The sequence below is a fragment of the Astatotilapia calliptera genome, chromosome 15, assembly GCF_964374335.1.
Source record: "Astatotilapia calliptera chromosome 15, fAstCal68.1, whole genome shotgun sequence".
Taxonomy (NCBI): Eukaryota; Metazoa; Chordata; class Actinopteri; order Cichliformes; family Cichlidae; genus Astatotilapia; species Astatotilapia calliptera.
In genome coordinates, this window is record NC_137436.1 from 36,560,257 (window position 1) to 36,572,525 (window position 12,269).

The window sequence follows — 12,269 nt, forward strand, 5'->3', positions numbered from 1 at the left end:
TCTTTATACTCGACGAGCATTCTCATTCCACAGCCTCGCCGTTGTTCCGCAGAATTGGACGCTGTCGTTATCTCCGCACCCGGGGAATTTAATTTAAATGGACATTTTAGCCCAATTAAGTGGGCCGGTGAGCATTTGTGAACATCCCCATCAGCTAATAGCGACCATTGTTCAAATGAGCATACTCCCCGTGCAGTTATCCAAGGCCTCTCCAATCCAGCCAAGCATATGCCGTGACGGCAATGTGTGCTCGCTGACCCCTAGTGCTGAGGAACATAAAATATGTTTTTGATTAGCCTTCCAACAGGCATCATGTTTCAGAGAGAGTGCGCACATCTTGTGTGTTTGTGCACGTCTGTCCATGTATGCTTAAAAGCCTGTAGGTGATATGACAGCCTCACAATGACATCCCATAACTCCTTGGGGCACAGAGTGACTTGTTTTGTCATTAACTTCCATTGTGCCTAGGGTTTAATTGGCAAATGGGGCCAAAGTAATGAAGCATCACGACTCGGTGGATATCTACTGTCTATCTGCAGCTAAGCCCTCCCTTTCGCCCAGAGTGCTCGCTTTTTTTTCTTCATCATTTTATTCTTTGTCTACTCTTCTTTATATTAAAGTTAAAGCTTTTTTCCTACAATAGTTAATGATTATCACAACGCTCCAACTAGCAATAAAGAAATAATTAAATGTACTTATAATAAACATTTTCATGTGATGAGTTCGATTTCCCGAGGGTCATATGGGGTATGATCAAAATGTTCTGTGACTGCGGCAACATGATTTGAATTTGACCACCATCCCTCAGCGTTATCTGAAGTCCTTTGGCTGTGACACACTGCCTCCAATGCAGCTGCCATGCTTGGAACACTTTCTGAACGCATTCTTCAGTGCATCACACTGTTCTGCTGCTGCAGCCCTGATGTCCTGATGTAGCACTCAATTGTAATTGCACCACATTTCAGGACCTTTGCACTCAATGTCTTCCATTAGACCCATCATGAGTAGAAGTTGAACTCAGCACACAACCCAGTAAATTTTGGAAAAAATAAACAGCAACCCTCCTCCTGGTCGTGATCCTAAACTTGTATTCCCTCTTGGGTCTTGGAAACTGTGGACTCTTCTCTTTTTAAAACTCCTGTTTAGTCATTAGGTTGCTGATGAAAATGATCACAACTTTAACGTGAAGGTGCTAAAAAGTGGCCGAAAAGGCTTGTACCGGGCACCCCGTGCTGATTGGACTTGGCACCTCTTGCATCGACATGACCGTGCCATGCTCTTGATGTCAGCAGCGATGGAACTTTTCCATTTAATGAAAAATCAAAAACAATCTTGCAGCAAACGCAGCCCCAGACCATCACACTACCACTACCATGTTTCACTGTAGGTGTTGTGTTCTTTTTATGAAACGCTGTGCTAGCTTTACACCAGACATTACGCGACTCAGACTTCCCAAAAAGTTCACGTTTTGTCTCGTTAGTCCGCAGAATATTTTCCCAAAAGTCTTCATCAAGATTTTTTTTTTGACAAATGCGAGACAGGCCTGTGTTCTTTTTGTTCATTATGGATGCTACTTTTGCCCAGTCTCTTTTATAATGTTGAATAATGAACACTGTCCTTAATTTGGGCAAGTGAGGTGCAAATTAGATGTTGAGTTCTTTTGTGACTTCCTGGATGAGTCGTCACTGTGCTCTTAGAGTAATTTTGGTGAGCCAGTCGCTTCTGGGACACTTCATTCTGTTTTCTCCATTTGTGGATAATGGCTCTCATTGTGGTTCACTGGAGTCACGAAGCCTTAGAAATAGCTTCGTAACCCTTTCCAGACTGATAGATGCCAATGGCTTTGTTTCTCAGTTGTTTCTTTAAACCCTGGCACGATGTGTTGCTTTTTCAGATCTTTTAGCCTACCTCACTTTGTCAGACAAATTCTTTTTAAGGGATTTATTGATTCAGCATGTCTAGCAGTAATCAAGTCTTGTTGTGGCTGTTAAAACTGAAATCAGCTTTCCAAAAACTGTTGTTATTCACAGTAAATTTATGATCTATCAAGGTTTTTGTGGGGGTGCAATTCCTTTCTTACATATTTGTCTAATATTGAAAGTCATTTGGTTATCTAGAACGTGCGAGTGTGACAAATATGTAACAAAAGAAAACCTCTGCATACAGCATATAAAATAATACATATGTTCTTCACTATATTTATCTACAAAAGAAGCATCACTCTCACGTCACAACAACTTGAACGGCCAAGTCCTCCCGTTCACAGTTCTGTGGAAACACACACATAACACACACTTCCGTATGAACATAATCAGACATGCCTGTACTTTCTTCATGCTGTGATGAATGACGTTTAGAGACAGCGGTTCAGAGCACCACCCACTAGGTTTAATTAGTCATTGTCACAAATCAATTAGGGAGAGGGGGATGTTCAATGTCTTCATCTCACTGCGCTCCTTTTGCATCACTGCAGTGACGTCTTGTCTCCTATAGACGTCAATGTAAAGCCATGAATGCTTGTTTTTGCAGCTATATTTTGGAGACTCAAGCGTAACTGTTTGTTTTTGTTTTCGTTAATAAAATCCCGCTTTAGCCTGTAAGTCTTCTAATCTTGTTTCCGTTCCATTAATTTCTCACTTCTTACACGTGAAGCTGAACATAATATCTCGATTCAGTTGGATAAAACTTGCCATCTTTGTATTACGCGATCGACCCTGTCACTCTGATGACAGCTTTCAGCCTGTGCAAAATCTATTTTTCTTTGCTTGATGGGCAGGTTGGACACATCCCATCACATGCCATCTCTTGGCCACATGTCCTGTTAATACTGTCACAGATGGCTCCTTTCTGCTTGAACGGTCGGGGACACCTGTGTCTACACGGACGTAATATCGGCCGGCTGGAGCCCCGGAGGATTTCTACTCTGGAGCAGATAAGATTTTGAACCGTCACCACCCTCCTCGGAGCTCTGACTCCCATCAGCTCCGGCTCCACAGCTGTCAGCCAAGAATGCGGACACTTTTCCACACCTTTCACTCCTGGTGCTTTGGCATGAAGCCACAAACAAAGGAACCTTTCAGAGTTAGTTTTCACCAGCAAACATAAGCTGTTTTTCCCTTCTCTGTCTTCCTCACAGTCCTCCGGATGGGGCCTTTCCAACTGCTGTTTATAAAGGCTTAAATATAGCAAATCAATTTTCTTATCGCTGATCTCTATAGCCGCTGATATGGGGGTTGGCAGACGAAATTTTTCCACGGGCCCACAGAGGCTGACACCCTCAGCCAACCAGTCGGCCCCCAAGTGGGAATCTGGCACTGACTGCTAATTGGTGGTGGACGGGAAGTTGTGTTAAGATTTGGAAATGTTTGCCCTACTTTATTACGTCTGTGTGTCAGTTTGGCCTGAAAACTGAAATAACATAATTTAGGCCACCCTGTGGGATGAACTGAGGTAATATTACCCTTGTGTTTTACTTCATGCCCTTGTGTTATGTTGCACATTTCATATTTTCTGTTAACATGGCATTTTGTGTTGCATTACAGCCTTTTTGAAACCATTTCCTTTATGTCTGCTGTCCTTCACAGATTCTGGTCTAAGCAGTCCTCAGAGTGAAGCAGATTTTGACTATGAAAGTTAGTCACTATGCTCTCAGAGTTTGCGTACCAGCTTTCTTTATATGCGTATGGTTTTTGTGTGTGTGTGTGTGTGTGTTTTATTTTGTTTTAGGTATTTGAGCACCGCTTGCCTCAATTTCCAAATACATCATTTGCATTTGTTTGTTTTTTCACATGATGCAGCAAAATTTGAGCACTAATTAATTTTATGTTTGTTTCTATTGGTCCACTAGGGTGTGTTTTTTCTTTTTCTTTTTTTTTTCCCTTTAATTGGATCACAATATTCACTCGGGCTGTTGGCTGTGCATTAATCTACCATGCATAAATAACCTGTGCGATCACTTCCGCTCATGTATAGCTGGTTAATAAGTGGAGGTTTTTTTCCCAAATACAACTTGTGTTATTCCTTTTTCTCTTCCTCCCAATCCTTACCTCCAAGCTGTTGTTCTCCCGTCTCCCTCCTCCTTCACCACCACTGCTCCATTTCCATTCTGAACCAACGGGGTCTTTTTCTGTGCTCAGAGATAACAAGCAGAATTAATTAAAGCAGTGGCAAACAATGGCTCGACATTTGATCACCCCCTCTCCTGCTCACCACAAAAGAATCACCCGAAAGAAAAAAAAGGAGTTTCTGGTTTTTACTCTTCCCCCAGTTTTCCCTCTTTATTTTCTTTGCTTATCCACAGGCAGACGTCGACTCTTTAAAATGGAAATACGCGACATCATAAATAGGCTTTTGGAAAGACCGGCTTGGCTTTTCGAAAAGAATGATTATATTTCTCAGGCATATCGACTGCAGATCAGGAGACTGGAAGTGTGTAATTAGATGTTTTTTTGTGACGTGTGTTTACTAATCACTATGTTGATTACAGCGGGAGAAAAATAGGATAGTAGATAGATAGGGGGGGGGAAAGCTTTGGGATTGAGCGTTGTGGGAGAGAGGGGGCTGACTGCTTCAGAGTTAGGTTAAGAAAGAACAGCAATTCGCCCTTGATTGACTTTGCTTGGGTAAGCTTAACAGTCAAGTTTAGCTTAGAAGCTAAATATTTTCTGGGAAATAACATTGCAGCGCGCCTTCAGGTGTGGTAGATTCATTTGTTTGGAGCATAAAGCACGTAGTTTATATTAAATTTAATAGCAAAATGAGGCACCAAAAAGCAAACAGCACTAATTATGCTGATCAAACAAATTGAATTGCATATTTACATCAGGCTCTTATATAAGCCTTCTGCAAATAAGTGCTTCTTACCTCCTCCAGTTGAGGTAAACAAATGCCCTGGTCACTTTTTTTTTTTTTAAGAAAAACTGTAAAAGGATAACACACACACACACAAATTGGGATACGTGCACATGAAAAGAAAACTACACACACCACACGTGCACAAACCCCAACACAAACAGTCTTTGATCTCCCCTCAAACAACCTCTTGCTCTTGTTTTCCCAAAGAGAAGTAAGGGCCCCTCGTTTGAACACATTTACTTATTTCACTCATAGCGTCTGATAGGGTTTTCCTTTGAAAGCGAGGCTAGTAAACTGACAACCAAATTTCATTTTTCATCTTCTTTTTCCTTTTTTTTCTCCTTCCTTGATATCCATCGTAATGAATTCTTACAGCAGAAGCCGTTAATAACCTCGGCTCATTCCAAAGCGCCGCCGCAGAGCTTTGTTATCTCACTGAGAAAACTCAAGTATGAATAAACAAACAGTTCTGCTATTACCCGACAAGGTTTCCTTAAGGTTTGCAATTAACATGCTTAATTGAAACACAAACTCAACATGGGCTTTAAGAATAGGGGGAAACTATTAAGTTTGTCATTTAAGTGGTTTGCATTTTTTGTAAAGTAGACTGTTAATACGGCATGTCCGTGTCTGTGCCCAGAAGATGCCACGGCGTCCATTTGTCTCATGTGTACATTGTAATCTTTATGTACTTGAGACTGCCACATTGTTATATCAGTGTAAAATAAATTACCATCACTAATGAATACTGTCAGCACAGAGAGTTGGGTCCCCCCCCCCCCCCCCCCCCCCCCCCCCCCCTAAGCGCAACAAAACACGGGTGACCCCCCGTAACATTGGAGGGGGGTATTAAGCATCGTATAAAAGGGAAAGTTAAGGATGGTTAATGTGATTATGCCGATTTGCATGCCCAATTAACCCTGAATTTTTCTGAGGTGGTGTCAACATTTTGTTGACTTTTGACCTCAATGCTCTGCAGGAAAAGAGGCCTTGTGTTTAAAAATATGGAAGTGCTAAGTATTGCCAGTCGGCGTGCAGGGACAGAGCCACAATCTACAGTTGTGCCATATTCCATTACATGGCCTCAGCATTATGCTTCTAAATGGATTAGCGACTGGAGTGCACAGCAGTGCTGATAATATTATAGTAGCTGCAACACAATATTCAGTGGATATTGAAGCAAGGAGGAAAAAAAAAAACACAATTTTCCCCACCCATTTAAAAAAGCTTGTACTTTTAGTGAATGCCTTGGGATAAAAAGCAGTAGGATTTTTGGGGAGGGGTGGAAGTGTATGTTGGACTGCCTGTTTTTGGTATTGGAAGGTACCGTTGGGGTATTCGTCATTGAGATAGTGTTCGGCTAATGCCGAGCAAAGTGGCAGATGAAGGAAAAGGCTATCTTTGCACTAGCAGGCTGAAATGGAGCAGCTCGCTGTGTCACTCAGCATCATTCACACTCCTAAACCTTCTGATCCCTCTCACACCTCCCTTCCTATAAGCCCCCCCAGGTCAGGGCTCGATTCTAGAATACGATTTTTATAGAGGCAGCAGTGAAAAGTGGTCGCCGTGCTAACAACGCTGCACAAACAGAGCACTGCAGATTAAGGCTGCGCTAACACCGTGTTTTCCATGTACAGCTAGTGAAAAACAACTAAGTCAACTTAAATTTGAAATGTCCTACTTGATCGAGACCATTCAACGACTCAACAGTATTCCCATTGAGTTGTGAGGTTTTTATTCAAATCATCTCTTGTTGATCGCAGTCGAGCTGAAAGCAAATGTTACTTTTGATTGTCTCTAATGAGGAGTTCAAGGCAATTTTGTCAACATGAGCATTCTGTTGATTGAAAGACCAAAATGGGGGTCTTTGTGATGATTTGTGGGGCTCCTTCGTCTGATCTCTCCATCAAAACCTTTTGTTGTTCCTCTTATGTCACGTTAAACTAATTTCCCAAGCTATCACAATTATTGATGCCTCTGAATGTTTGAGCTATAACTGGCTACGCTCTGCAACTTTTTGTTCCTATTGGTCCACCTGTCCGTCAGCATCGTGATTGCAGTGGGAGTAATTACAATTTGGTCTGCGGGTGTATAACACAACCCTTTCTGGCAAATAATCAATCAGCCCCGCAAGATAAACTTGGCTATTTTTGAGCTCTGGCCTGGTCCAATCAAGTGCGTATAACATCACCAGTCAGCACATTTTTCTTTGCTTTTTTTTTTTACTGTGTGTAACATTCACGATGTCCTGCTCAAGCTTCCTCATCACTAAAACCCATTGTCCCTCGTTATTTAAGCAAAGATCAAAAAACAAGTTACCTGTACTTTAAATGGCATGTGTGAATGTTTAGAACCAGTGTCCCGTGTGCTGTACTGATACACTTTCTTTCCTTTCTTCCCTTGTGTGGAATGTCTCTCTATGTTTTTGGCGAGCAGGTATGATGAATCATCCTCCTATCCCTATCTCAGAGCTGGCTGAACACACAGAACTTCTCAAGGCCAACGACAACCTCAAACTCTCCCAGGAATATGAGGTGGGTGGGCCAACGATTCAAACGTGAAAGTTGCCTTACAGTGTTGATTTCTGTCCAATTGTGTTTTCATTGGGGGGAAAAAAGGACAGTCTCATCTGGTATGCTCTAGTGTCGCGTGCTTCTTCTTTTGAATTCTTTCTTTTCTGCTTGTTTTGCGTATGTGCATGTTGTAGCTGGTGTTACTTGAGCAATTACAGTGTTTACAACAAGTATCTCATACATTAGCAGCCTCCACATGGCAAAGAAAGACCTCTGCTAATGTGATTTTGGGAAAAGCGCACACTGGCACTCAGGCTTTAACATGGTATGTGTGGGAGTGTGTGTATGTTTGTGTGCAGAGGGGATAACTGAGCTGTCTGAGCTCTGAGACCGCAGCGGTTATAAATGACACCAGAGTTGATTAGAAATCAGGAGCGCTGAATCAGCTCTCGTTTGCATACAAGCAATATCCCCTCCCCACCATCCCTAAATCACTGTGCCTGTCGTCTCGCTGCACACCAGGCTAAGGTGGGAAGCGGGTACACCAGCACAGATTGCCGTCATCATGCCCGCTGGTGGATGTTGGCGGATAACGACTTTTAATAGCAATCCTGTATTTCTTGGGTATCTATTATTCATAAATCCACATCCGGGCTATATACCAAATGGACAAGCTTGTTCCGTTCTGCGGGGGAAGAGAGACGAGAAACGTGACGCCAAAGTTGACGCTTTGATGCAACTTCAACTTCTAATTACTTGGTTTTGAGAGAGCCTTAAACCACCAGCTCATCTCTGTCTTCTCTCCCTCGGTCCGCCTGCCCCTTTCGCACAACCACCCCCCAGGAAAAATAAATGACCAAATTAAATAGAGAAGTGTAATTTTAATTTTGTTATTTTCTTGATGAATGGCTGCTCGTGCCGGCGCCCCGGCTTGCCAAGCACAGCTCTACAGGGCTTTGACTGATTGGTTTTTAGCCAGGCGGGATGTGCGAGCGGAGGAAAAAATGGAGGGGAAGAGGGCAGAGAGGAGAGAAGGGAGAGAGAGATGAGGTGGAGAAGTTTTGGTTAATGATGAGGATTCAGCGAGGGGAGAGAAAGCGGGAGAGTGGAGATGAAGAGAAGATAATCTCAAGTACAAACGGAAGCGAGGAAGGCAAACCGCGGCTCTGCGTGATGACACTGAAGCCGCAGAGTTTATCTGTCTGCTGTCAGGCGCTCAGGAGGCGTCGTCCTGCCAAGCCTGTCACGTGGACACGAGCTGTCATTCATCTTCAGCCATCATCACGGTAAAAAGGAGGAGAAACGGGGAGAAATTCTAGTTTTACAAGAGAAAATATTTTGCCGATTTTTTTTAAATTTACAAATTTCTTAAATGTCATTTGTGGAAAAAAATATTGAAATGTGAAATACACGGATGTTGTTTGAAGGTTTTTGCACTGAGGGAGAGTTGGGAGTTTTTTTTAAGAGAGAAATGACCCCAATCTTTTTATGCAGACATGAATACTCACACTTAGTCGGTCATAAGATGATCTGAAAGGAAAAATATAGGGAGTGGGAGAGGTGGAGGACTCTTTAATAGTAAACTTCAGAGAGAACACAGTAGATAAAAAGTGGAAGAGTTTGAAGATGGAGCCGTGCTGATAAGGAAAACGGGGATGTCGAAAAAGGCTAGAGAAGGGGGGAAAAAAGCCAGATGAGGCTAAAACAGAGGGAATCTCTCATTGCTGTAATGATTGCGTGCTGATTGCATGTTAAATTAGGTTTCCAATTGGACTCAGTTTCAGCTTCAGTCTCTCTTTCTCTCGCTCTCTCCAGGCCCAACTGCAAATATCATTCAAGCCTCCATCCCCATGCCAACACGGCACCAGACGCCTATGAGCAAACATCGGCTCATAATGGAATACTTAATTATCCTGGCGAGGGAGCGGAATAGTTATCTAGAATTCTCGTATTTTTAAAGAGACGGCTGAATTTGTCTTTCACCCAAGTGTTGAGGCTCATTCCACGAGTCTCCTGTCAAAGGGGGAAGAGCCGTCGCCTTTATCAATATTGTTATTTGTCATTATGCACCCCCGCGCATTAATGATCTTGATAAAGTACCGCGTGCGGCTGCTGTATCAGAACCAGTCGGCGTGCAGATTGTAATGATACCGTGTTCTTCTTTCTCTCAGGGAAATCAACCTTTCTATCTCTCCCTCCCCCATCTTCCGCTCTTCTTTCTGTGATAGCACGGAGGTTGTATTGTTATTACTCAGCTTCTCTTGTGGCTCCTTTTGATTGCTTCCTTACATGTGCATGTTCTGCCTGTCTCTGCACCCCCGTCAGTCTATTGATCCAGGCCAGCAGTTCACCTGGGAGCACTCCAACCTGGAGGTGAACAAGCCCAAGAATCGTTACGCCAACGTCATCGCCTACGACCACTCACGTGTCATCCTGGCTCCCATAGAGGGTAAGTTTCAGCCTCATGCTCCGCACATCTTCGCCACCTCTGACATGAGCTCGTATCGCTGCTGTTTGATAAGTGCTCACACAGATTCAGCGTAAGTTATCAGTAAAAAAGCAGAATATGTTAAATAATCAGCCGAGTGGAAAGGTGTTTCTTATTGCAGTGTGGATTTAAATGGGATAGATTAGCAATTTAATCCGTCGGGACAAAACTTGACTAGATTATGGAACGGGATTAGGGCCACTGAAAAATATAGAGGGAGATATTTTTTGGGTCAGGACTTTTTTCTGGCTTTCAACTCATACGTTTGTAAACATAATTGTTTATCCACCAGTTTGCACAGGTGCTTTAATGCTGAAATACAAATACAGTTAATATTTTTCAATGGATTTGCCAAACTCCAGTTGTTTACTGAACAGCAGATTTGGTTTTAATGATTGAAACACATCACATCCTTAGGGGTTAATAAAATATTCTGATTCTGAATTTTAAAGAAGTCCACTGTGCCGGCTCAAGTTTGGGTATAAAAAATGTTGAATTCAGTCATTTTTATCTTTAAACCTGTTCTTTTTTTTTTCTACAGATTTCTAAGTATTGTGAAATACTTATCTAATAAACGTGTGAAGCACCATATATGCTTACTGTATAACTTCTATGTAGAAAAGGAAGAAAAGTGAAATGTGCTGATTTTTAAACTCTGGACATTTTTCCAGCTCAGCTTGCTACTGACCAGCTAAGCAGTTTACAGAGGCAAATTGGGGGGTGAGGCAAGGACTCTTTATAGCTCATCTTTAGGCCAAGCGCTTAGATCTCACACTCAAACCGAGTCGGAAGTTAAACCAGTGTTTTCAGTGTCCCATTTGTCTCATCACATCTACGCCCCTGTCTTGACTTCCCTCTAGCTGCCTATAGACACGGTGGTGAGAATCTCAGAGCCAGAAAAATTCTTTCTCTGACTCCTAAATCTCAAGGGACATTGTCAGAGGTAGTCACCCTTCACTGCTGACATTGTTCTGGCTTTGCATCACCAGAAGAGCTGCCGACTCCTTCACAGTAATGCCAAACTCTCTGCTCCAGAGTCCTCTCCTTTTGTGTGAAATAACTGCTCGGGCTAGATTTCGGTATCTTGCAGTAGTCAGTCCAATTTTAGGGTGCAGCAACATGCATAACAAAATTATCCCAGGGAAATAAAATGCCTCGTCCATAAATACATAAATTAATCAAGTCTGAAATTTCTATTTTACACTGCAGTGATTTTGCTATTAGTCGCAGCAGTAGAACAATTCATGCACGCCACCATTCTCTGTTCACTTAGCTATGACTAAAGCCAAGGCAGCCCAGTCAAATTGTGCAACGTGGTATCCGTTTTAATGACATTTGACTTTCTTTTCTCTTCTTTACTTCGATTCTTTGTTCTTTCTTTTCGTCTTTTCACCCTCCCTGCTCTTTCTGCCTCTCGCTCGGTCTCTCCCTTCCTCTGTATATTACATCCTTCCTCTCCGCCCAGGCCGTAGCCCTCACCGAGTCGCCTCTTTTAAACGAGTCCGGTCGAGTTTTTCATTGTTTGTTGCTTGAGCGAAGAGATGTCAGATGTCAAAGAGACATGAGTCTCCGACACACAGATGCTGTCACGCCGAAGCCTCTTCTCAAATGGAGAGATTGTAGAAGTTGGTAAATGAAGATGGGTGATGCTCTGCCTTATCACTGCCAGACGCTCGATGTAAGACACTCCAATCACAAGATAATCCTGTTAACATTTAAAGCATTTTGTCCTTTAGTGACTCCTTTTTAAACTCAAGGGCACCTTGACTTGTGAGCACATTTACACAATCCTGTGCATTAAAAACATTTCAGATCTTTCTCCACAGCAAAAGACCTCCTTCTAGCTAGATTTAGTAGGACCGGTGTATATCACAGCATGGTAGCAGGCTCAAGGGGACTGAAGCTAAATCTACCTCGTAGCTATGTTGGCTGAAAAGCTGTTTTACTTTCCACTATCTTCCATCATCTTTTTGGTCTGTTGTGGTGGTAAACACGATATCTACGGGAACCTGGAAAGAGCCACAAACGTAGAAAAGAAAAATGATAGAATATTGTGACAGATGTGTTGAATTAATTTAAAAGCGCACAAAAATCTGGTTTGTGATCATTACAGATGGGAGAACTGCAAAAGGCATAATTAGCTGTTAATAAAAACATAGTAAATTGCTAATAGATGCACAATACTGCATGAATTAAGCTTCGTAATGCAAAAAAATAAAAGAGAACCTCAGTGTAGAAAGCTGCTTACACTTCAGTGGTGTAATAAGTAAATTATTAAAACTCAATAAATATGTATTAGTAACATAATAAATTACAAGTGAGTAAAGGCTTTTATTATCATCAGGTGATAATACCCCTTTCCTGACAAGTTTCTTAGAAGCTGACGTGGTCGACAGCATATTGAAAGACATTGC

The 12,269-nt window shown here is 42.3% G+C and overlaps 1 protein-coding gene across 11 annotated transcripts in view; it reads left to right on the plus strand.

Moving 5' to 3' along the window:
* Positions 1-12,269, plus strand: part of ptprsa (protein tyrosine phosphatase receptor type Sa) — a 230,739-nt gene that overhangs the window by 195,389 nt on the left and 23,081 nt on the right. For 6 of the 11 annotated variants that reach the window (XM_080290100.1, XM_080290101.1, XM_026143606.2 and 3 more), the window contains 2 exons: positions 7,291-7,388; positions 9,693-9,816. In XM_080290100.1, the coding sequence (XP_080146226.1) occupies positions 7,291-7,388; positions 9,693-9,816 (222 nt within the window). Of the gene's footprint in view, positions 1-3,584; positions 3,633-7,290; positions 7,389-9,692; positions 9,817-12,269 lie in introns of all 11 variants that reach the window. The other 5 variants (XM_026143598.2, XM_080290099.1, XM_026143602.2 and 2 more) reach the window with 1 other exon arrangement.